A 26,768-nucleotide genomic window follows, 5' to 3' on the forward strand; every position below is an offset into this window, starting at 1 on the left:
AAATATGATGTTGTGGGTAAATATGAGTCAGCTATGATAAGTCAAGTCAGACAAAACTAACTAACCTATTTTGACATTCAGTAGGTGTTTGTGTGGGTATATTGGTTATAAAGCACTGTTGGGTTTATGCCAAATATGGTGAGATCAGATGTGATGTATACTAAAGAGAATCAATGAAAGTGTTAGAATGAAAAGTCCCATTTTGTGTTTATTAAACAAGTTTTACATATCGCAAGATTGTTACAATACTGTTAATGCATCAAATGGTTGTTTTATGCAACAGAATAGGGGGTTCTAAGAAAACACGTTCATCTGTGTGTGTTCTACTGAGGATGGGCCTCTGGGAGATTTAACACTGACAGATGATTTCCGATGTTTTTGGGTGATACTGCATTCCAGAGCATGAGTTAATGTTTCTGTACTGGGGTACCAGGGGGAGATGGCTCCAGTATGGAGCTGGGGTCCAGACTCTGGTTTCTACACAATGAGATCAGTCTTTACAGCAGATACTGTTTGCTGTGAATTATTAGTATCTTTCATACGAATCCTAACCTTGTGACCCATTCTATACATCTGTGATTTGTCATGAACATCCAGGAGGATGGACTTCGCTATAAAATGCTGTGGCTTAGTCCTGCTGGTTGGGCTCTCAAAGAATCACGGGGGCTCGTTGAGAAGCTGCATTACTGCAGTAATTAAATAACAAAGTTTACTTGTTTTGAAGAAATGTAAAAGTCTCTCCTTTTGATGACAATAAGTCCACGACATACACCATATGAAAATCACACACATCAACAAAAAATCTGCATGAATTTGATCAACTGCATTCACTTTCTCATTAAAAGTGTCTTGGGAAAGAAATAAAATAATTGAATGAAATAGGCATGTGAACATATAGCCTACACAGTACAAACACAATATGTAACAGACATTTTAGGATTATATACACTGAACAAAAATATGAATGCAACATGCATTCATATACAGTGGCAAGAAAAAGTGTGAACCCTTTAGAATTACCTGGATTTCTGCATAAATTGGTCATAAAATGTAATCTGATCATCTAAATCACAACAATAGACAAAGATACTGTGCTTAATCTAATAACACACACATCCTTTTCTGTCTATATTGAATACATCATTTTACACATTCACAGTGTAGTTTGAGAAAAGTATGTGAACCCCTATGCTAATGACTTCTCCAAAAGCTAATTGGGAGTCAGGAGTCAGCTAACCTGGAGTCCAAACAATGAGATGAGATTGGAGATGTTGTTTAGAGCTGCCTTGCCCTATAAAAAAATACTCACAAAATTTGAGGTTGCTATTCACAAGAAGCATTGCCTGATGTGAACCATGCCTTGAACAAAATAGATCTCACAAGACCTAAGATTAAGAATTGTTAACTTGCATGAAGCTGGAAAGGGTTACAAAAGTATCTCTAAAAGCATTGATGTTCATCAGTCCACAGTAAGACAAATTGTTTATAAATGGAGAAAGTTCAGCAATGTTGCTACTCTCTCTAGGAGTGGCCTTATGGGAAAGAATACTGAAAGAGCACAGTGTAGAATGCTCAATGAGGTTAAGAATAATCCTAGAGTGTCAGCTAAAGTCTTCCAGAAATCTCTGGAACATGTTAACATCTCTGCTGACGAGTTTTCGATATGTAAAACACTAAACAAGAATTGCGTTCATGGGAGGACACCACGGAAGAAGCCGCTGCTGTCCAAAAAAAACATTGCTGCACCTCTGAAGTTTGCAAAAGTGCACCTGGATGTTCCACAGTGCTACTGGCAAAATATTCTGTGGACAGATGAAACTACAGTTGGGTTCTTTGCAAGGAACACAAAACACTATGTGTGGAGAAAAAAAAAGGTACAGCACACCAACATCAAAAACTTATTCCAACTGTAAAGTATGGTGGAGGAAGCATCATGGTTTGGGGCTCCTTTGCTGCCTCAGTACTTGGACAGCTTGCCATCAGAAGGAAAATATGAATTCCCAAGTGTATCAAGAGATTTTGCAGGAGAATGTAAGGCTGTCTGCCAATTGAAGCTCAACAGAAGTTGGGTGATGCAACAGGACAACAACCCAAAACTAAATCAACAACAAAATGGCTTCAACAGAAGAAAATACACCTTCTGGAGTGGCCCAGTCAGATTCCTGACCTCAACCCGATTGAGATGCTGTGGCATGACATCAAGAGAGCAGTTAACACCAGTCATCCCAAGAATATTGCTGAACTGAAACAATTTTGCAAAAAAGAATGGTCCAAAATTCCTCCTGACCATTGTGCAGGTCTGATCCGCAACTACAGAAAATGTTTGGTTGAGGTTATTGCTGCCAAAGGAGGGTCAACCAGTAATTAAATCCAAGGGTTCACATACTTTTTCCACCCTGCACTGTGAATATCTACATGGTGTGCTCAATAAAGACATGAAAAAGTATAATTGTTTGTCTGTTATTAGTTTAAACAGACTGTGTTTGTCTATTGTTGTGACTTAGATGAGGATCAGATCAAATTTTATGACCAATTTATGCAGAAATCCAGGTAATTCCAAAGGGTTCACATACTTTTTCTTGCCACTGTAAGGAAATCAGTCAAATGAAATAAATTCATTAGGCCCTAATCTATGGATTTCACATGACTGAGAACACAGATATTCATTCATCTGTTGGTCACAGATATCTTCAAAAAAAAGCAGGAGCGTGGATCAGAAAACCAGTCAGCATCTAGTGTGACCACCATTCGCCTCATGCAGCGCGACACATCTCCTTCGCAAAGCGTTGATCAGGCTGTTAATTGTGGCCCGTTGAATGTTGTCCCTCTCCTCTTCAATGGCTGTGCGAAGTTGCTGGATATTGTCAGGAACTGGAACACTGTCGTACACGTCGATCCAGAACATCCCAAACATGCTCATTGGTTGACATTTCTGAGTATGCAGGCCATGGAAGAACTGGGAAATGTTCAGCTTCCAGGAATTGTGTATAGATGCTTGTGACATGGGGCAGTGCATTATCATGCTGAAACATGAGACGATGGCGGCAGATGAATGGCAAGACAATGGGCCTCAGGATCTAGTCATGCTATCTCTGTATTCAAATAGCTACGAATAAAATGCATTTGTGTTCGTTGTCCGTAGCTTATGCTTGCCCATATCATCAGCCCACTGCCACCATGGAGCATTCTGTTCACAACGTTGACATCAGCAAACCGCTGAGGCGGCTTATGGTAGAGAAGTGAACATTCAATTCTCCGGTAACAGCTCAGGTGGACATTCCTGCAGTCAGCATGCCAATTGCACGCTCCCTCAAAGGCGGGGCATGTTTCGGAGGACGCATAACTCCACCTTCCGAGCCTGTTGGGGAGTTTCATCGATGAGACAACATTGAAATAGGGAGGTAGAAAAACTTGTGTGACAAAACTGCACATTTTAGAGTGGCCTTTTATTGTCCCCAGTACAAGGTGCACCTGTGTAATGATCAAGCTGTTTAATCAGTTTCTTGAAATGCCACACCTGTCAGGTGGATGGACTATCTTGTCAGAGGAGAAACTCATTAACAGGAATGTAAACAAATTAGTGCACATAATTTGAGAGAAATAACCTTTTTGTGCATGTGGTAAAGTTCTGTGATCTTTTATTTCAGCTCATGAAACATGGGACCAACACTTCACATTTATGCTTTTTGTTCATTGTATATAATGCTTATAAACAGTGCATTCGGAAACTATTGAGACCACTTGACTTTATCCACATTTTGTTATGTTATAGCCTTATTTTAAAATGGATTCAATAATTATTTTTCCTCATCAATTGACATATAATACACCATAATGACAAAGCGAAAAAAGGTTTTTAGAAATGTTTGCAAATTCAGACCCTTTGCTATGAGACTCGAAATTGAGCTCAGGTGCATCCTGTTTCTATTGATCATCATTTTTACAACTTGGAGTTCACCTGTGGTAAATTCAATTGATTGGACATGATTTGGAAAGGCACACACCTGTATATATAAAGGTCCCACAGTCGACAGTGCATGTTAGAGCAAAAACCAAGCCATGAGGTCGAAGGAATTGTCCGTAGAGCTCTGAGACATGTCCCCAAGAACACAGTGGCCTCCATCATTCATAAATGGAGGAAGTTTGGAACATCCAAGACTCTTCCTAGAGCTGGCCGCCCAGCGAAACTGGCCAGGGAGGTGACCAAAAAAAAAAATCGATGGTCACTCTGACAGAGCTCCAGAGTTCCTCTGTGGAGATGGGAGAATGTTCCAGAAGGACAACTATCTCTGCAGCACTCCACCAACCAGGCTTTTAGGGTAGAGTGGCCAGACTGAAGCCAATCCTCAGTAAAAGGCATGACAGCCCACTTTGAGTTTGCCAAAAGGCACCGAAAAACTCTCAGACCATGAGAAACAAGATTCACTGGTCTGACAAAACCAAGATTGAACTCTTCGGCTTGAATGCCAAGCATCACGTCTGGAGGAAACCTGGCATCATCCCTACGGTGAAGCACGGTGGTGGCAGCATATGTTTTTCAGCGTCAGAGACTGGGAGACTAGTCAGGATCGAGGGACAGATGAACGGAGCAAAGTACAGAGAGATTCTTGATGAAAACCTGCTCCAGAGCGCTCAGGACCTCAGACTGGGGTGAAGGTTTACCTTCCAACGGGTCAATGACCCTAAGCACACAGCCAAGAGTGACTTCGGGGCAAGTCTCTGAATGTCCTTGAGTGGCCCAGCCAGAGCCCGAACTTGAACCCGATCGAACATCTCTGGAGAGACCTGAAAATAGCTGTGCCGCGACACTCCCCATCCAACCTGACAGAGCTTGAGAGGATCTGCAGAGAAGAATGGGAGAATCTCCCCAAATACAGGTATGCCAAGCTTGTAGCGTCATACCCAAGAAGACTCAAGGATGTAATTGAGGCCAAAAGTGCTTCAACAAAGTGCTGAATAAAGGGTCTGAATACTTATGTAAACATCATACTTCAGTTATTTTATAAATTTGCAAAAATAAAAAAATATAACTTTTTGATTTGTCATTATGGGGTATTGTCTGTAGGTTGATGAAGAAAATATATAAAATCAATATTAGAATAAGGATGTAAAGTAACAAAATGTTGAAAAATACTTCCTGAATGCATTGTATCACACAATGTCTGGATGCAATATTTACACAGGAATATTCAACACTGAAATCTGTTACATTCGTTACTTCAAATACATCTGCTGACTACAATGTAAATTAATCTTTGTCTTTAATGCAGGGTTAGATCTAAGTGTCAGAAGCTATTGAGTGGAATGGTTTCTTTATTATAAAATGGAATGTTTTTTCTGCTGGTGTATCCTGAGGCATCTCCTCTCTGAGAACCTCTTCCCGCAGTGAGGACAGGCAAATGGCCTTTCTCCCGTGTGGACCTTCAGGTGCATCTTCAGGTTGCCAGCCTGGGCGAAGCGCATGTGACACTGGGTACAGCTGAAGGGTTTCTCCCCTGTGTGGACCCTCTGGTGCCTCTTCAGGTCACCCGTCCGGGCGAAGTGCATGTGACACTGGACACAGCTGAAGGGTTTCTCCCCTGTGTGGACCCTCTGGTGCCTCTTCAGGTTGCCAGCCTCAGCAAAGTGCATATGACACTGGGTACAGCTGAAGGGTTTCACCCCTATGTGGACCCTCTGATGGATCTCTACCTTCTGGGGGCAATTGAAGCCTTCATTACAGAACCGCTTCTCTTTACTATTGCCTGATGTTGCTCCCCCTCCCCGAGCCTTGGCCCTTTGATCCTTTGAGTTCAATACCTGATCGAAAAAGTCCCGGCTCTGTGAATCGGAAGGCCCCATCGACCTGGACACTGGGTTGAGATCCCTGAGCGTGTGTAAAGGGGAATGGGAAGCAACATTTGGATTAGTCTCTAAGCTTTCTCTGTAATCTAAGAAATCTCTGCCTTGTGAGTGTCCTACTACTACGTGAGTCTCATCTACATTCCATGTCAGAGGAGCTTCGCCCTTCACAGTCCTCTCATCTATGACTATAACCTCCCCTTTCTTATCTAGCCACCCTTCAGAGTATACGCTACTACTGTACTGTTTCCAGTCCCCTCTAGACAGATCAGTCTGTGTCTCTAAACCCAAGGGCATGTTGACAGGGTCCATCTCTGCTGTGTAAGAACAAGACGGATCATTGCTAGTCTCCAACACGTCACCTGAGTCCCCATGGGAATGAACCGTCCTCAGGCTCGGGTTACCGTAAAGTAAATACTCTGAGCCAGGAGCAGGAGGACAGCCCAGTGGTCCCAACTCCAGTCTCTCTGGGTCTGACATTTGGTCAGGTCCTGTGTGTAAGAACCTTTGTGTTACAGCTAAAGTCTCTGTGTCTTTCTCTGACTTCAGGATGGCATTCGGCGTTCCACTGACCTCCGTGATGCTGCATTGGGCCCTAGGATGGGGCGCGGAGGCGAAGTCCTCCGTGGCTACAGGGGGCGCCACTCCAACTGCTCCAATCTGGATGTCTCTGCTGTGTCGTGGGTCCTCCTCTCCTTCAGTCCTCTCCTGTTTGACCAGAGACGATCCTCCAGGACTAGCAGCCTCTGCATCTGCAGACTGACACAAGAAGAGAGGTTATTATTGGTACATGAGTTGAATTGGATAACAATGTATTAGAGAAGTCTCACAAGCTCCCCTATGGCAGATAAATAAGGATGTCCATGTAAGCAAGTGTATAGCTGAGGGGAGTCTTTCTGAAATAAACAGGACACATTTGATGTACTGTCATGTTACACAAACCTCTATCAGGATAACATGCTGGTTTGAGGTTCCACTCCCCTCATCTATAGCTATGGGTTGGTCATCTCTCCATGTTTTGTGTCCCGTTGGTTTCACAAAGCTCCTGTGGCCTCCAGTGAGATGTCCTTCACCTAAGAGAGTTATTGGGGGAAACGGGTGGTTAAATTAGGTACGGTCAATGCTCAACACTATATTGTACACTAATGACACTGTCTACAATTGGCAAAGCTGTAAGCAGGGCTGGACTACCACATCTGGGGCCCCGGGGCATCTACAGTGGGGTCCGAAATTATTGACACCCTTAATAATAACAATGAACAAAAATGACTGTATAAAATAAACCCTTAAAATACTGAACTTTATTGTATGCTCCAAAAAGAGGGAATTATAATAATACAATTGCTCTGAGAAATCGATTTTGTTTAACAAGTAATAAATACAATTCTCAAAAAGGGTAGGGTTCCAAATGATTGACACTACTGTTTTCAATACCTCACCTTATGAGGATAATGGCAGGGAGCCTTTTCCTAATGTTTTTTGAGTTGGAGAACACATTGAGAAGGATGTAAAGCCTCGTTCTCGCTGAAGGCCTTGACGCTCAAATCAGTCATTTCCTGACATGGCTACGCTAGTTGTCATAGCAACAGCGGGTGTGTGCACAGTTGTGTAGGCTGATTGGTGGTGGTGCACCTGCTTCCTATCACTCAGAAGTTATGTAGCAAGCTAAGGTGACAACAATGCCTGCTATGAACGCTTTTACACCTGCACGTGCTTCTACACCTCCATTGCTTGCTGTTTGGGGTTTTAGGCTGGGTTTCTGTACAGCACTTTGAGATATCAGCTGATGTACGAAGGGCTATATAAATAAATTTGATTTGATTTTAAAGATCCAACATTCAAAATGAGTCCTTTTTGGCTAGTCACAGCAGTCAACTAGCTGGCTGGGAAGCCATTTAGCTTTCTAGCATATTCACTCATTTGTTTGTAAACGATGAACAACCTAGTTAGCTACCACATAATCTTGTCAAAACTGTCAGCAGAGTAGCTAGCAAGCAACAAGATATGCCAAATAAGTCTTAAAAACCACTCGAGGGCAAATAAATCAGATTTGACTGTTCAGACAAGTCGCATGGCCGGGAATCAGATGTATGGCTTGAAATATCTGATTCGATGTGCTTTTTGGCTGTCAGAATGTAGGTAAAAGATCAGATTCAAATCAGATACGCAAGGGAAAAACTACTTCCACTGGTCCTTGGGCCATAACACCACCATATAGTACAGTAGGTATGGGGTTATTTTCTGCTCATGCATCCTCATTTCAACACCAAGCCCACCACTGGTGTGTGTGGCCAAAGAGCTCTATTTGAATGTCATCCAAAAAAGGAAAACACCTGGAGTTTGCTAAACAGCATTGTCACTTGGATTAGAAGCGGTGCTTTAGTCAGATGACATGACCATCAGTGGTGGTGAAAATAATATACACCCCCCCCCCCAAAAAAGTCATACAATATAGTTCAGTATTTGAATAATATATTTTACAGTCATTTTTTCTCATCTTTATCAAAGGTGTCAATAATATCGGACCCCACTGTACCTCCAGGGCAAATGTGCAGTTTTATAGATAATCTATTTTACAATATTTAGCTCATTTTACACATTTAGCTCATTTCAAGCTCATTTCCTGCAATTCTACACATTTTGCCATGAGGCAGAGAGAAAAATGTACCGTTTTATAGCTAATCTCATGATATTGTACACATTTTGCCATGAGGCTGAGAGAAACTTTTTGAGTTTTTAACCAAATTCCCTGCAATTCTACACATTTTCTATAGTTTATGACCTGATTGTACTATCTGGGGGGGCCTGACCTCCAGGTGACCCACAACCAACCCACAACCACCTCCTGCAGGACTGCTGCTCTGGGCATGTGGCAGCAGTGTATAGGAGGGAGGTTCCTAGGTGTGAGAAGTGTACAGAATGGCATGAGACAAAGGAATGTATAGCATTAGGGAAAGTAGTGGTATGTGTTAATTGTAGGGTGCCCATGGGACTGGGGATCAGAAATGTCCCGTTCGAGAGACTCAGGCTGAGGTTTCCAGGGTTAGAGTAGTGAAGAAGTTGCCATATGCTGAGGCAAGTGAAGAAAGTAGAGGAAGATGGGTCAAGGTGGATGGATCCTGATAGGAGTGGTGTGAGTAGTAGATTTGTACCTATACAGAGGGATAGGCCAACAAGTGATATGTTTCAGTAAGACTGGATTTTTAGCATTTATAGAAATGGTCATCAACTGTACTGCAGGGATGGAACGTAGGTCACAGAAAACTGCAGAGAGATATTTGGGTGTGCGAGACTTGACATCAAAAGATTTACAGGGTGTGTTAAGTGGTGGTGTCCCATCCTTTCAAGTTGTTGGCCTGAGGTAGCACTAAATAGTTTTAAATAGTGGAGTAGAGTGGTGATCTTTTTTTTCTTCTTTTGTGTAGTGTTAGATGGTAGGGTATTTATTTATTTAAGCAAAAGTATAAGGGTGTTGTACTTCAGTCTAGTAGGTGGCGGTAATGCAACATTTATTGGATGCCAAACGCCATTAAACCTCATCGAAGGACTGCTGCTCAGAAGAAATCCCTTTAGTTTGCAGGGTACAACTCACAACGTTCAAGTTTCCCAAACAAAGACCAAACATTTGCTGAGTGCCCCAATAAAATGAGGTAACATTAGTCGTGAGGTGTTGCATTATTCATAAAAAAAAAAAAAAAGATTTGCTGTTCACTTGCGCTATATGAGATGGGAGTTCCATGCAATGCTGGCTCTGTATAATACTATACATTTCCTTGAATTTGTTCTGGACCTGGGGACTATGAAAATACCCCTGGTGACATGTCTGGTGGGTTAAGTGTGTGTGTCAGTGTTGTGTGTAAGTTGACAATGAAAACAATTAGGAATTTTCAACACATTGTTTCTTATAAAAACGAGAAGCAATGTAGTCGGTCTCTCCTCAACTTTTAGCCAAGAAAGACTGGCATACATAGTATTGAAATTAGCCCTCTGACTACAGTGAAGACCAAAACGTGCTGCTCTGTTCTTGGCCAGCTGCATGTTAAGGGAACCTTGCCCACAACTGGTGCTTTTATATGCTATCTGGGGGAGCCCAACCTCCCCAAGCAAAATATTGGGGCCCCCAAAATAATGGTGGTGGGCCCCGGGAGGTTAAGACACATGCGCTGCGTGCCGTTTGGTAATATAGCCCTGGATGTCATGTAACACTTATAATACATTCTTGACATTTATTGATTTTGTTCCATCCATCACATTATTTTAATTGAGCATAACAATAGTAAATATAGTAAATAAAAAATCTGGTTTGAATAGTCTTTGTGCAGTAAGTATTTCTTATTAATTAACCTGCCTGGTAAAATAAAGGTAACATGGGGAAAAACATGCACGATAGGGGAAGTATGGCATACTATCCAAAAACTGACCAAGACCAAACTCTGGGTAAGACATCTGAGCACATGTGTAACGGATGTGAAACGGCTAGCTTAGTTAGCGGTGCGCGCTAAATAGCGTTTCAATCGGTGACGTCACTTGCTCTGAGACCTTGAAGTAATGGTTCCCCTTGCTCTGCAAGGGCCGCGGCTTTTGTGGAGCGATGGGGAGCGATGGGTAACTGTTGTTGATGTGTGCAGAGGGTCCCTGGTTCGCGCCCGGGTATGGGCGAGGGGACGGTCTAAAGTTATACTGTTACACATGCGCAGAGGGGAACGGGACAACAGGCCCCTCGGTCTTCTGCAAAGTGTAGCTTACCTCTTGTCATTCCTCTGTATCGGTCGAGGATCTTGACACTACTGGAACGACTGGCGAAGACGCGCTCTCGCGTTGTCCTCTCGGCGCGCTCCCGTGCCACCTTCAATTCAATTAGCTGTAGTTTCCTCCGCAATGCCCTGTTTTCTTTCTGGCTTTGAGTTATTTCTAAACGAAACACTGCATAGTCGTCGTCTACGAGTTTACAGATCTCTGCAACGGCCGCATTCGCTAGTACCTCCATGACGGAGGCTATTTGAGTGTGAAAGATCATAACGTTTGAGTTACAGGTAGCCATTGTTAGCTAACGTTAGCAGCTAACTATCATGAACTATATCACCTATATCAACCAAGTACTGTCTTCAACGCGAATTAAACACTACCAGGGATACATAAATTATGCTGTGCAGTTAAATTAATCCTATTTTGAGTTCCAGGGTGTTAATAAATGTCTAAATAACAAAAAAAACGCTAACGTGGAAATTGTTCTTGATCACTGTTCACTTCCGTTTCCTACTTCTTCGTGTAGTTTTCCGGCCGGGTAGACGCTTTGTTGGGTATTGCTGCTGTTAACTGTTCGGAAAGTGCATTGCACATTTGTTTTCAAAAAAAGGGAAACATCATCTGATATTTTGGTTAAAAGACTGAAGTCACACATGTTTTTGTGAAATTTAGTAATATACCACGTTACTTCTTACTAATACATTTGTATTAGAAACATTACAAAGCATGGTCATCCGTTAATTTTTTTTTTGTATGTAATTAAGGCCCCAAAATAATTTGACTGATAAAAAAAATCTGAGTGGCTGGTAGATTTTTTTCCTGTACCTGCCAGTGGCTGGTGGAATAAAAAGTACATTTTAGGTCTTGATGTTAGCTGATTAAGATTGTCATAGAACAAAACGTTTAAGATCTAAGCCAGTGGTTGTATCCAAATACCCATACTACATCCTAAATAGAAAGGCCGTTTGAGTATGTGATTTTTGTTTTGTTTTATAGTATGTGACATTTTGAAAATGTTGTACGCTTGAAATGCCTGGATGTCATAGTCATTTCGGCTTCTCACATAGTATGGATGAATTGTAAACTTTTTGGACATTTCACACCAACAATGCATTCACGCTGGAAAAAAAGGAGGACATTGAGATATCATAGTTCTCTGGAAGTAAAACAATATTTTTTTTAAGTTGGCAAAGAAGACGAGCAAAGAGTCTCTGTTAAAATGTAATGTGTGTTTTGTTGTCCTTAAAATTATCATGACCATTGAATTGAACATATTTGAAAACAGATTTATAAATAGGGATGATATTTAGATTTAGAACTGTGTATCCAGAGATTTTTGAGGATTCACTTTCTGGTTTATATCTGCGAAGCCATATCAAAGGAGTACGCTACGGCTGTGGCATAACGCATACTTTTTAATAAACATTGTCATAAATAGTATGAGACAATTTGTTTTATACCTTTATTTAACTAGGCAAGTCTGTTAAGAACAAATTATTATTTACAATGATGGCCTAACCCGGACGACGCTGGGCCAATTGTGCGCCGCCCTTTGGGACTCCCAATCACGGCTGGTTGTGATACAACCTGGAATCGAACCAGGGTCTGTAGTGACGCCTCTAGCACTGAGATGAGTACATACCACGCAGTTTAAGTATATAGTACACTGGTATGGGTATTCAGACACAACCTGTGTTTACCACAGACCTTATTTCCGGCATTTATCCAAAACCCCTACAAAAACTCCATTAATTTCCCTATAGGCTTTGTACAACAAACCATGGAGGGTGTTAGTGCCTATGAAAAGACACCATTAAAATTGCTCTCTATATAGCATTATCCGCCAACACACTCCACCACCCCTTCACACTACTTTGGCCCTAACAGGTCCTACATCAACACCATCAGTCTGGGAGGCTGGAACCCCTTCTCTCAAAACCCCCGTAGTTCCTTCTACATTCAAATATGACACCCAAAAACTTCTCTGCTGCTTCTACCAAATCAATCTTCTGGGATTTCCATTCCATCTGTACAGTACAATTTAAAGGGATACTTCAGGATACTACTTCCCCAGGCAGATGAACTAGTGGATACCATTTTTATGTCCAGTATGGAAGTTAGAGCTAGTTTCGCAAGCCAATGCTAACTAGCTATATCACAATGTATCTGTTAGCATGCTCTTCAAGAATTGTACTCCCACTGGGCCCAAGTCATCTCTAGTATTTTCCTGGTGATTCGGTTGAGGCTTGGAAGCCTTCACCTCACCTCAGCGCAGGATCTTACAAATCATTTTTCTCAGGTTCAATTTCTGAGAGTTCACCATCTCTCGACTGCTCAGGGTTTTCAGGAGAGGAAAATCAAATCAAACTTTATTTGTCACATGCGCCAAATACAACAAGTTACCTTGAAATGCTTACTTACAAGCCCTTAACCAACAGTGCATTTCAAGAAGAGTTAAGAAAATATTTACAAGGGCCTCCCGGGTGGCGCAGTGGTCTAGCTGTGCCACTAGAGAATCTGGGTTCGAGCCCAGGCTCTGTCGCAGATGGCCGCGACAAAATTGGCCTAGCGTCGTCCGGGTTAGGGAGGGTTTGGCCAGCAGGGATATCCTTGTCTCATCGCGCACTAGCGACTCCTGTGGTGGGCCGGGCACAGTGCACGCTGACCAGGTCGCCAGGTGTACAGTGTTTCCTCCAACACATTGGTGCGACTGGCTTCCGGGTTGGATGTGCGTTGTGTCAAGAAGCAGTGCGGCTAGGTTGGGTTGTGTTTCGGGGGATGCTTGGCTCACGACCTTCGCCTCTCACGAGTCCATACAGGAGTTGCCGCGATGAGACAAGACTGTAACTACTACCAATTGGATACCACAAAATTGGGGAGAAAAAAGGAGTAAACAAGTTTTAAATTAAAAAAACAAACATTTACCAAACAAACTAAAGTAAAAAATAAGTAACACAATAACATAACAATAACAAGGCTATATACAAGGGGTAGCGGTACAGAGTCAGTGTGCGGGGGTACAGGTTAGAGGCAATTTGTACATGTAGGTAGGGGTGAAGTGACTATGCATAGATAATAAACAGCAAGTAGCAATAAAACAAATGGAGGGGGGGGGGTCAATGTAATAATCCCGTGGCTGTTTGATTAATTGTTCAGCAGTCTTATGGCTTGGGGGTAGAAGCTGTTGAGGAGCCTTTTGGTCCTAGTCTTGGCACTCCGGTACATCTTGCTGTTCTGTAGCAAAGAAAACAGTCAATGACTTGGGTGACTGGAGTCTCTGACCATTTTATGGGCTTTCCTCTGAAACAACCTATTATATAGGTCCTGGATAGCAGGAAGCTTGACCCCAATGATGTACTGGGCCGTACGCACTACCCTCTGTAGCGCCTTACGGTCAGATGCCATACCAGGCGGTGATGCTACCGGTCAGGATGATCTCGATGGTGCAGCTGTAGAACTTTTTGAAGATCTAGGGACTCATACCAAATCTTTTCAGTCTCCTGAGAGGGAAAAGGTTTTGTCATGCCCTCTTCACGACTGTCTTGGTGTGTTAGGACCATAATAGATCATTGGTGATTTGGACACCAAGGAACTTGAAACTCTTGAACCGCTCCACTACAGCCCCGTTGATGTTAACGGGAGCCTGTTCGGCCCAAATTGTCCTGTAGTCCACGATCAGCTCCTTTGTCTTGCTCACATTGAGGGAGAGGTTGTTGTCCTGGCACCACACTGACAGTTCTCTGACCTCGTCCCTATAGGCTGTCTCATTGTTGTCGGTGATCAGGCCTTCCACTGTTGTGTCATCAGCAAACTTAATGATAGTGTTTGGCCACGCAGTCGTGGGTGAACAGGGAGTACAGGAGGGGACTAAGTACACACCACTGAGGGGCCCCAGTGTTGAGGATCAGAGCGGCAGACGTGTTGTTGCCTACCCTTACTACCTGGGGGCGGCCCGTCAGGAAGTCCAGGATCCAGTTGCAGAAGGAGGTGTTTAGTCCCAGGGTCCTTAGCTTAGTGATGAGCTTCGTGGGCACAATGAGTCAATGAATAGCATTCTTACATAGGTGTTCCTTTTGTCCAGGTGGGAAAGGGCAGTGTGGAGTACGATTGAGATTGCATCATCTGTGGATCTGTTGGGGCAGTATGCGAATTGGAGTGGGTCTAGGGTATCCGTGATGATGCTGTTGATGGGAGCCATGACCAGCCTTTCAAAGCACATCATGGCTACCGACGTGATTGTTACGGGGCGGTAATCATTTAGGCAGGTTACCTTTACTTCCTTGGGCACAGGAACCATGGTGGTCTGCTTGAAACATGTAGGTATTACAGACTCAGTCAGGGAGAGATTGAAAATGTCAGTGAAGACACTTGCCAGTTGGTCTGCGCATGCTTTGAGTACACGTCCTGGTAATCCATCTGGCCCCGTGTCTTTGTGAACGTTGACCTGTTTAAAGATCTTGCTCACATCAGCTACAGAGAGCATTATCACACAGTCATCCAGAACAGCTGGTAATCTCGTGCATGCTTATGTATTGCTTGCCTTGAAGCGAGCATAAAAGGCTTTTAGCTCGTCTGGTAGGCTTGCGTCACTGGGCAGCTCGCGGCTGGGTTTCCCTTTGTAGTCCGTAATAGTTTCCAAGCCCTGCCACATCCGACGAGCGTCAGAGAAGGTGTAGTACGATTCAATCTTAATCCTGTATCAACACTTTGCTTGTTTGATGGTTCGTCTGAGGGCATAGCTGGATTTCTTATAGGGGTCCAGATTAGTGTCCCGCTCCTCAAGTGCCAGCAACACCGGATATCAGCAGGTCCTCATGGACTGCAAAGACAAATTGAACAGAAAAGCATGAAGGTTTATATAAGAAACTCTTCACTGTACACACAGAAACATGACATGATAAAATGTTAACCACAGTCAAACACATCTCTAACACTGATTCAAGTACCAAACAATATGGAGTCATTGGAGATTCTAAAAAAGAATGGCAATGTGTTGACTCAAATTAAGTATGTTTTGGTTCAACTGAGATAAGGAAAACCTTAATTTCAACAAAATAGTCCTACGCTCACAACATGAAGTACCGTACTTTTATTGCACAAAACGATACGTGACTAGTAGAACAACCATTCTCACTATGGTAACACTTGACCTTTTCCATAAATCTGGTACCCTCGCTTTTGATCAAATTCATATTTAACACTGTCATTACATTACACACTACTTAATGTCAAGTAAACATAGGCACTCAATTCCTCATTATAAAACATGACCATCAAACAGGACAAGGTTGTCACTCTTCATCAGTGAAGCATTTTTACAGACACCATCACACCAACCATCACAATCATCTACTCTGTCTCATCATACTCATTCTTTCCTCAGTTAATCTCATCCAGTTCCCTACTACATCCTAAACCAACAGAATTAACTACAAACAAACTAACTAGTACTATGTCACTATACTCTATACATGGACTGTGTGCATTTTCTGCTGGTGTATCCTGAGGTAGCGCCTCTCTGAGAACCTCTTCCAGCAGTGTGTACAGGCAAATGGTCTCTCTCCCTTATGGACTTACAGGTGCATCTTCAGCTGGTGCTGGTGGGAGAACATATTCTCACACAGGCCAAAAGATTTTTCTCCATGTGCATCCTCTGGTGGATCTCCACCTGTTTGGGGAAACAGAAGGCTTTCCCACACAACAAACACAGGAAGTGCTTATCATGGCCACCGGATCTACTGATAGCATTACTACTACTGTCACTTGTCAATGGGCTTGTGTAGCCATTTAGTGATGAGGCACTGGCATTGTCTGAGGTCTGGTTTAACATAAGGAGAGTGTGAGGAGGATGAAGGCCAGGGAGTGTCAATTGTCACAGGGTTCATGTTCCAGTTGATAGATCCTATAGAAGGCAGGCTAAAGGCAGCATCGGTAAGGGGGTCAACCTCAGGCGCCATCAGTCTCTCTGAATCAGAACTATAGGGCTACAGGACCAGAGAATCGCTAGCCGAGGACAAGTACATTAGTCTAGTTTGAGAAACAGACGCCTCACAAGTCCTCAACTGGCAGCTTCATTAAATAGTACCCACAAAACACCAGTCTCAACGTCAACAGTGAAGAGGCGACTTGGGGAACACAGACACTGGACAGAGGAACTCTGCCTAGAAGGCCAGCATACTGGAGTCGCCTCTTCACTGTTGACGTTGAGACTCGTGTTTTGCGGGTGCTATTTAATGAAGATGCCAGTTGAGGACTTGTGAGGCGTCTGTTTCTCAAACTAGACACTCTAAAGTACAGTGCCTTGCGAAAGTATTCGGCCCCATTGAACTTTGCGACCTTTTGCCACATTTCAGGCTTCAAACAAAGATATAAAACTGTATTTTTTTGTGAAGAATCAACAACAAGTGGGACACAATCATGAAGTGGAACGACATTTATTGGATATTTCAAACTTTTTTAACAAATCAAAAACTGAAAAATTGGGCGTGCAAAATTATTCAGCCCCTTTACTTTCAGTGCAGCAAACTCTCGCCAGAAGTTCAGTGAGGATCTCTGAATGATCCAATGTTGACCTAAATGACTAATGATGATAAATACAATCCACCTGTGTGCAATCAAGTCTCCGTATAAATGCACCTGCACTGTGATAGTCTCAGAGGTCCGTTAAAAGCGCAGAGAGCATCATGAAGAACAAGGAACACACCAGGCAGGTGTGTTCCTTGTGTTCCTTCCAAGGAGCACTGTGCAAGCAATAATATTGAAATGGAAGGAGTATCAGACCACTGCAAATCTACCAAGACCTGGCCGTCCCTCTAAACTTTCAGCTCATACAAGGAGAAGACTGATCAGAGATGCAGCCAAGAGGCCCATGATCACTCTGGATGAACTGCAGAGATCTACAGCTGAGGTGGGAGACTCTGTCCATAGGACAACAATCAGTCGTATATTGCACAAATCTGGCCTTTATGGAAGAGTGGCAAGAAGAAAGCCATTTCTTAAAGATATCCATAAAAAGTGTTGTTTAAAGTTTGCCACAAGCCACCTGGGAGACACACCAAACATGTGGAAGAAGGTGCTCTGGTCAGATGAAACCAAAATTGAACTTTTTGGTAACAATGCAAAACGTTATGTTTGGCGTAAAAGCAACACAGCTCATCACCCTGAACACACCATGCCCACTGTCAAACATGGTGGTGGCAGCATCATGGTTTGGGCCTGCTTTTCTTCAGCAGGGACAGGGAAGAAGGTTAAAATTGATGGGAAGATGGATGGAGCCAAATACAGGACCATTCTGGAAGAAAACCTGATGGAGTCTGCAAAAGACCTGAGACTGGGATTTGTCTTCCAACAAGACAATGATCCAAAACATAAAGCAAAATCTACAATGGAATGGTTCAAAAATAAACATATCCAGGTGTTAGAATGGCCAAGTCAAAGTCCAGACCTGAATCCAATCGAGAATCTGTGGAAAGAACTGAAAACTGCTGTTCACAAATGCTCTCCATCCAACCTCACTGAGCTCGAGCTGTTTTGCAAGGAGGAATGGGAAAAAATTTCAGTCTCTCGATGTGCAAAACTGATAGAGACATACCCCAAGCGACTTACAGCTGTAATCGCAGCAAAAGGTGGCGCTACAAAGTATTAACTTAAGGGGGCTGAATAATTTTGCACGCACAATTTTTCAGTTTTTGATTTGTTAAAAAAGTTTGAAATATCCAATAAATGTCGTTCCACTTCATGATTGTGTCCCACTTGTTGTTGATTCTTCACAAAAAAATACAGTTTTATATCTTTATGTTTGATGCCTGAAATGTGGCAAAAGGTCGCAAAGTTCAAGGGGGCCGAATACTTTCGCAAGGCACTGTACTTGTCCTCTTGCTCAGTCGTGAACCGGGGCCTCCCACTCTTTCTATTCTGGTTAGAGCCTGTTTGCGCTGTTCTGTGAAGGGAGTAGTACACAGCGTTGTATGGGATCTTTAGTTTCTTGCCAATTTCTCACACGGAATTGCCTTCATTTCTCAGAAGAAGAATAGACTGACGAGTTTCAGAAGAAAGTGCTTTGATTCTGGCCATTTTGAGCCAGTAACTGAACCGACAAATGCTGATGCTCCAGATACTAAACTAGTCTAAAGGCGGCTAGTTTTATTGCTTATTTAATCAGCGAAACAGTTTTCAGCTGTGCTAACAATTGCAGAAGTGTTTTCTAATGATTAATTAGCCTTTTAAATGATACACTTGGATTAGCTAACACAACGTGCCATTGGAACACAGGACTGATGGTTGCTGATAATGGACCTCTGTACACCTACGTAGATATTCCATTAAATCAGTTTCCAGCTACAATATTCATTTACAACATGAACTATGTCTACACTGTATTTCTGATCAATTTGATGTTATTTCAGTGGACAAAAAAAGTGCTTTTCTTCCAAAAACATTTGTAAGTGACCAACAACTTTTGAATTGTAGTGTATATTTAGTAAGTGTATATTGGTTCAAAAGCGCTGTCGGTGTTTGCAGAATAGGGTGAGATCAGATGTGACGTGAAAGTCTTAGAATGAAAATTTTGTGTTTATTAAAGATGAACAAGTTGTAAATACACCATATGAAAACATACAGTATACACATACCTCAAATAAAAATGATCATGAACTTGATAAACTGCATAAATGAAATCATTTTCTCATTAAAAGTGTATTGGGAAAAAGTAGTAGAAGTTGAATGGAAGTAATTAAATAGTTATATAACCTACGCAGTACAAACACAATATGTAACAGACATTTTAGGCTTATACAGTGAGGAAAAAAGTATTTGATTCCCTGCTGATTTTGCACGTTTGCCCACTGACAAAGAAATTATCAGTCTATAATTTTAATGGTAGGTTTATTTGAACAGTGAGAGACAGAATAACAAAAAATCCAGAAAAAGCATGTCAAAAATGATATAAATTGATTGAAATTGATTTGCATTTTAATGAGAGAAAAAAGAATTTGACCCCCTTTCAATCAGAAAGATTTCTGGCTCCCAGGTGCCTTTTATACAGGTAACGAGCTGAGATTAGGAGCACACTCTTAAAGGGAATGCTCCTAATCTCAGCTTGTTAACTGTATAAAAGACACCTGTCCACAGAATCAATCAATCCGATTCTAAACTCTCCATCATGGCCAAGACCAAAGAGCTCGCCAAGGATGTCAGGGACAAGATTGTAGACCTACACAAGGCTGGAATGGGCTACAAGACCATCGCCAAGCAGCTTGATGAGAAGGTGACAACAGTTGGTGCGATTATTCGCAAATGGAAGAAACACAAAAGAACTGTCAATCTCCCTCGGCCTGGGGCCCCATGCAAGATCTCGCCTCGTGGAGTTGCAATAATCATGAGAACGGTGAGGAATCAGCCCAGAACTACACAGGAGGATCTTGTCAATGATCTCAAGGCAGCTGGGACCATAGTCACCAAGAAAACAATTGGTAACACACTACGCCGTGAAGGACTGAAATCCTGCAGCGCTCGCAAGTTCCCCCTACTCAAGAAAGCACATATACATGGTCGTCTGAAGTTTGCCAATGAACATCTGAATGATTCAGAGGACAACTGGGTGAAAGTGTTGTGATCAGATGAGACCAAAATGGAGCTCTTTGGCATCAACTCAACTCGCCGTGTTTTGAGGAGGAGGGATGCTGCCTATGACCCCAAGAACACCATCCCCACCGTCAGACATGGAGGTGGAAACATTATGCTTTGGGGGTGTTTTTCTGCTAAGGGGACAGGACAACTTCACCGCATCAAAGGAACGATGGACAGGGCAATGTACCGTCAAATCTTGGGTGAGAACCTCCTTCCCTCAGCCAGGGCATTGAAAATGGGTCGTGGATGGATATTCCAGCATGACAATGACCCAAAACACACGGCCAAGGCAACAAAGGAGTGGCTCAAGAAGAAGCACATTAAGGTCCTGGAGTGGCCTAGCCAGTCTTCAGACCTTAATCCCATAGAAAATCTGTGGAGGGAGCTGAAGGTTCGAGTTGCCAAACGTCAGCCTCGAAATCTTAATGACTTGGAGAAGATCTGCAAAGAGGAGTGGGACAAAATCCCTCCTGAGATGTGTGCAAACCTGGTGGCCAACTACAAGAAACGTCTGACCTCTGTGATTGCCAACAAGGGTTTTGCCACCAAGTACTAAGTCATGTTTTGCAGAGGGGTCAAATACTTATTTCTCTCATTAAAATGCAAATCAGTTTATAACATTTTTGACCTGCGTTTTTCTGGATTTTTTTGTTGTTATTCTGTCTCTCACTGTTCAAATAAACCTACCATTAAAATTATAGACTGATCATTTCTTTGTCAGTGGGCAAACATACAAAATCAGCAGGGGATCAAAATACTTATTTCCCTCACTGTATTTGAAACAATGTCTGGATGCAATATTCTACCCACGAATATTCAACACTGAAATCTTACTCTCGTTACTCCAAATTCATCTGTGGATCTTTTCTGCTGACAACAATTAAAATTATTTTTTGTCTTTAATGCAGGATTTGATCTAAACATCAGAAGCTATCGAGTGGAATGGTTACTTTCTATGTTATAGAGTGGGATGGTTTTTCTGCTGGTGTATCCTGAGGTAGCTCCTCTCTGAGAACTTCTTCCCACAGTGCGTACAGGCGTACGGCCTCTCTCCAGTGTGGACTCTCTGGTGCCTCTTCAGGTCACCAGTCTGAGCGAAGCACATATGACACTGGGCACAGCTGAAAGGTTTCTCCCCTGTGTGGACCCTCTGGTGCCTCTTCAGGTTGCCAGCATGGGTGAAGCACATGTGACACTGGGTACAGCTGAAGGGTTTCTCCCCTGTGTGGACCCTCTGGTGGATCTCCACCTTCTGGGAGCAGCTGAAGCCTTTGTTACAGAACATGCAGAGGAACCGCTTCTCTTTTCCGCCCATTGTTGCTCCCCCTCTCCGCGCCTTGGCCCTTTCGTCGTTTGAGTTCAATACCTGATTGGAAAAAACACGGCCGTGCAAATCGGAAGGTTCCATCGACATGGACACTGTGTGTAACGGGGAGTGGGTTGCGACATTTAGATTTGTCCCTAAACTTTCCCTGTAATCTAAGAAGTCACTAGTGTTGCCCTGCGAGTGTCCTTCTCCTAAGTGAGTCTCGTCTGCATTCCAGTTAGCCAGTTTCTCTTTCCCGACCGTTGTTGCTCCCCCTCCACGAGCCTGGGCTACAGCCCTATCGTTTAAATGTAATACCTGATCAAAAATCACATGGCCGTGTGAATCGGAAGGTGCCATTGATGTGGACACTGGGTCGCGATCCCTGAACGTGTGTAAAGGGGAGTGGGTGGCGACATTTAGATTTCCCCTGTAATCTAAGAAATCTCTGTCCTGTGAGTGTTCATCTCCTAAGTGACTATTTGCATTCCATGTGGGAGGAGCGTCGCCCTCTACTTTCACAGTCACCTCATCTACCACTATAACATCCCCTTTCTCATCTAGGCACCCTTCAGAGTATACACTACTACTGTACCGGTTCCAGTCCCCTCTAGACAGATCAGTCTGGGTCTCTAAACCCAAGGGCATGTTGCCAGGGTCCATCTCTGTAGCGTAAGAACAAGACAGATCATCGACGCCAGTGTCTAATGTATCACCATCTCCACGGGAATTAACTGTCCCCTGCCTCTGGTGAAATACCATTAAATGCTCTGAGTGTGGAGCAGGAAGACAGTCCAGTCTCTCGGGGTCTGATTGGTGGTTAGATCCTGTGTGTAATAGCCTTTGTGTTACAATTAAAGTCTCTGTTTCTGTCTCCGTCTCTGCCTTGAGGACGGCGTTCGGCGTTCCACTGACCTCCGTGATGCTGCATCGGGTCCTGGTCTGGGGCGCAGCAGTAGTGGTGAGGTCCTCGGTGGCTACAGGGAGTGCCACTCCATGAGCTGCTCCAGTCTGGATGTCTCTGCTGTGCAGCGGGTCCTCATCTCCTTCAGATCTCTCCAGCTTGACCCCAGAACCTGCAGCCTCTGCATTTGCAGACTGACACAAGAAGAGGGGAAGTTGTTACCAGTAAATGAGTAGAATTGAATAATAATGTCATAGGGAAGTCTCACAAGCTCCCATATGGCAGATAAATGAGGATGTACATGTAAGCAAGCAAATATCTGAGGAGTTTTTCTGAAATAAACTGGCCACATTTGATGTACTGTAATACTATTACATTAACCTCTATCACGATAACATTCTTGGTTGAGGTTCCACTCCCCTCATCAACAGTGATTGGTTGGTCATCTCTCCATGTGTTGTGTCCCGCTGGCTTCACAAAGCTCCTGTGGCCTCCAGTGAGATTTCCTTCACCAGAGAGAGTGATTGGGAGGAAAAGAGGTGGTTAGGTTATCTACTGTCAATGCTTAATACTTATACTACACTATTGACCGTTTTGACAGTGTGTAGAATTGGCAAGAATGTAAGGTAACGCTTCGCACAACTTCTTGATATACCATTTATAGATTGATTTATTATGTTCCATGCATCATATTGCTTTTTAATGCAGTAAATGTTTTCCGATTATGATATGATAGTGGGTCTTTCTGCAAGTGAACTAAAGGAGAATTATTGCATACTAACAAAAAACTGACCAAGACCCAATTCCAGTTAACTTAGCCTGGAAACTATGTCGAATTACATTGAATTCTACTAAAGGCACAAATGAGCGTTTGGATAAGGAACGTTTATTCTCACGACCTTTACAAGCCAGTATGTTGAATACAGTTATTTTATGTTACTTTACCGCTATGGGTGATAAATGTGCTGGAAGTGCATTCATATTTTAAAAAGTTGACATAATCATAATTTCTTTGGATATATTGTCTAACATTCCTACCTGCAAAAGGACCACCTGCACAGACATCAGGCAAAATAAATAAAAGTATTTTATTCAGCATTCTGGCTTGTCGAGGTCCTGAGAGAGAACTTTCCTGATTCAAACGCTCATTTGGCGTGGTCTCCAATGTCATGAAATGTAACATCAGGTTTCTGGACAATGGTTAACACATCTAAAGTCAAACATGTGCAGATGTGAACTGGGCGACAGGCCCCTCAACCTCGGCAAACTGTACCTCTTGCCATTCCTCTGTATCGGTCAAGGATTTTGACACTACCGGGGCGAGTGGCGAGGATGCGCTCCCGTACCATCTTCAGTTCGAGTAGCTGTACTTTCCTTCGCAATGCGCTGTTTTCTTTCTGGCTTTGAGTTATTTCCAAACGAAACACTGCATAGTCATCGTCTACCAGTTTACAGACCTCTGCCACAGCTGCATTCGCTAACACCTCCATGATGGAGGCTATTTGAGTGTGAAAAACCATACAGTTAGCCATTGTTAGCTAACATTAGCAGCTAGATAGTTAGCGTTACTTAGATAACAGATCGATCAACCAAGGCCCGTCTACAACGAGAATTAAAGACTACCTGGGATACGTTTATGATACTCTGCAGTTAAATGACTCATATTCTGAGTTCCATGGTGTAATACATGTCTAAATAACAATATAAATGCTAACGTGGAAATTTGTCTTTGTCACTGTTCACTTCCGTTTACACTTCTTCAGTGGTTTTTAAATGGCGGTTGGCAACCAACTTTAGTGATGCATTACCGCCACCGACTGGAGTGTGGAACAGAAATAGGGTAGTTCTAAAGTTGAACCATACCTAATTAAACTGTTCATCGTGGATACAATTTGCAAATAATTTGCTTTACTATTTTACGGGACTGATGGTACTCATGGTGCTTTCAAGACAACTGGGAACTAGAGATGAAATCATAACTTCAGTGACCTTCAGGTCTAAAAGTCAGAGCTCTAGAAGATGCCCGAGTTTCTGGCTTGGAAATCCTAGTAGGATGACTGTTCAAAACGATTTTCCCTATTCGGATCTAGTTTTTTTCAGTTCCTAGTTGTATAGAATGCACTGAAGTCAGAGGGATTTCCGAGTTCCTAGTTGTTTTGAACAAGGCATTAGTCTCAGCGAAGGGAGGGAGAGAGTAGCAGAGGGTTGGCCTCTTGCGGTTCCAGTTCTCTCCTTCTCTTCCAGCTCTCTCTTTCTGTTCTTCCTGTGAGACTGACCAGAGAGAGGGGACACTGTATTCCACTTGATGCCGAGTCGCACCGCATCTACCTCGTGCCCATATGTATATTGTTCCTAAGACCAGACAAAGTGAAATATTCCTTGATATTAAAATAAACATGACTAGCTGTTGCTAATAATAAAAATGCTATCGATACACTTCGCTACTGATTCATTGCAGCGCGAGTGTAAGTAGGGAGAAGCACGTTTTGTGTTTCTGAATAAAATCTTAGACATGAACACACATAAAAACAGCAGCTCTTTGCTATATCCTTTGACAGTCTCTCTCTAGTCATGGTTTTAAAAGTTATTCATTCTCTAGTATCAGCTTTGCTCTGGCCGGGTCATGATTTGAGCTATTCGATTGGTAATTTGAGCTATTTCATTGGTCATCGCAGTAGGCGCACTAGATTTAGCCACATACAGGTGAAGTCGGAAGTTTACATACACCTTTGCCAAATACATTTACACTCAGTTTTTCACAATTCCTGACATTTAATCATAGTCACAATTCCCTGTCTTAGGTCAGTTAGGATCACCACTTTATTTTAAGAATGTGAAATGTCAGAATAATAGTAGAGATAATAATTTATTTCAGATTTGATTTCTTTCATCACATTCCCAGTGGTCAGAAGTTTACATACACTCAATTAGTATTTGGTAGCAGTGCTTTTAAATTGTTTAACTTGGGTCAAACGTTTTGGATAGCCATCCACAATAAGTTGGGTGAATTTTGGCCCATTCCTCCTGACAGAGCTGGTGTAACTAAGTCAGGTTTGTAGGCCTTGTTGCTCACACACACTTTTTCAGTTCTGCCCACACATTTTTTATAGGATTGAGGTCAGGGCTTTGTGATGGCCATTCCAATACCTTGACTTTGTTGTCCTTAAGCCATTTTGCCACAACTTTGGATGTATGCTTGGGGTCATTGTCCATTTGGAAGATCCATTTGTGACCAAGCTTTAACTTCCTGACTGATGTCTTGAGATGTTGCTTCACATAATTGTCCTGCTTCATGATGTCATCTATTTTGTGAAGTGCACCAGCCCCTCCTGCAGCAAAGCAACCACACAACATCATGCTGCCACCCCGTGCTTCTTCGGCTTGCAAGCATCCCCCTTTTCCCTCCAAACATAACAATGGTCATTGTGGCCAAACAGTTCCAATTTTTTTTCATCAGACCAGAGGACATTTCTCCAAAAAGTACGATATTTTTCCCCATGTGCAGTTGCAAACCGTAGTCTGGCTTTTTTATGGCAGTTTTGGAGCAGTGACTTCTTCCTTGCTGAGCGGCCTTTCAGGTTATGTTGATATAGGACTCGTTTTACTATGGATATAGATACTTTTGTACCTGTTTCCTCCAGCATCTTCATAAGGTCTTTTGTTGTTGTTCTGGGATTGATTTGCACTTTTCGCACCAAAGTACGTTCATCTCTAGGAGACAGAACGCGTCTCCTTCCTGAGCGGTATGACGGATGCGTGGTCCCATGGTGTTTATACTTGCGTACTATTGTTTGTACAGATGAACGTGGTACCTTCAGGCATTTGGAAATTGCTCCCAAGGATGTACCAGACTTGTGGAGGTCTACCATTTTTTTCTGAGGTCTTGGCTGATTTCTTTTGATTTTCCCATGATGTCACGCAAAGAGGCATCGAGTTTGAAGGTAGGCCTTGAAATTCATCCACAAGTACACCTCCAATTGACTCATGATGTCAATTAGCCCACCAGAAGCTTCTAAACTTCACATTCATCTTCTGCATATCTACATCTATCACTAGTGTTAATTGCTAAATTGTAATTATTCCTCCACTACGGCCTATTTATTGCCTTACCTCCCTAATCTTACCTCATTTGCACAGACTGTATATGGATTTTTTTTCTATTGTGTTATTGACTGTACATTTGTTTATTTCATTTGTAACACTGTGTTGTTGTTTGTGTCGCACTTCTTTGCTTTATCTTGGCTAGGTTGCAGTTGTAAATGAGAACTTGTGCTCAACTGGCCTACCTGGTTAAATAAAGGTGAAATAAATGTTTTTTAAAAAGGCACTGTATTTTCAGATAAC

The 26,768-nt window shown here is 42.7% G+C and overlaps 1 protein-coding gene across 3 annotated transcripts in view; it reads right to left on the minus strand.

Moving 5' to 3' along the window:
* LOC110498540 (uncharacterized) overlaps positions 1-24,192 on the minus strand; it is a 40,661-nt gene extending 16,469 nt beyond the window's left edge. Inside the window, exons 1-3 of one of the 3 annotated variants that reach the window (XM_036953750.2) lie at positions 10,588-11,119; positions 6,784-6,914; positions 6,415-6,600 (exon numbers count right to left, since the gene is read on the minus strand). In XM_036953750.2, coding sequence (XP_036809645.2) covers positions 6,415-6,600; positions 6,784-6,914; positions 10,588-10,882 — 612 coding nt within the window. In that variant the 5' untranslated portion in view covers positions 10,883-11,119. Of the gene's footprint in view, positions 1-6,414; positions 6,601-6,783; positions 6,915-10,587; positions 11,120-19,130; positions 22,619-22,805; positions 22,931-23,697 lie in introns of those variants that run through there. The other 2 variants (XM_090210535.1, XM_021575098.3) reach the window with 2 other exon arrangements.
* Positions 24,193-26,768: the final 2,576 nt, after the last annotated feature.

This window comes from Oncorhynchus mykiss, chromosome 19, assembly GCF_057628025.1.
Source record: "Oncorhynchus mykiss isolate SJ-2025 chromosome 19, ASM5762802v1, whole genome shotgun sequence".
Taxonomy (NCBI): domain Eukaryota; kingdom Metazoa; phylum Chordata; class Actinopteri; order Salmoniformes; family Salmonidae; genus Oncorhynchus; species Oncorhynchus mykiss.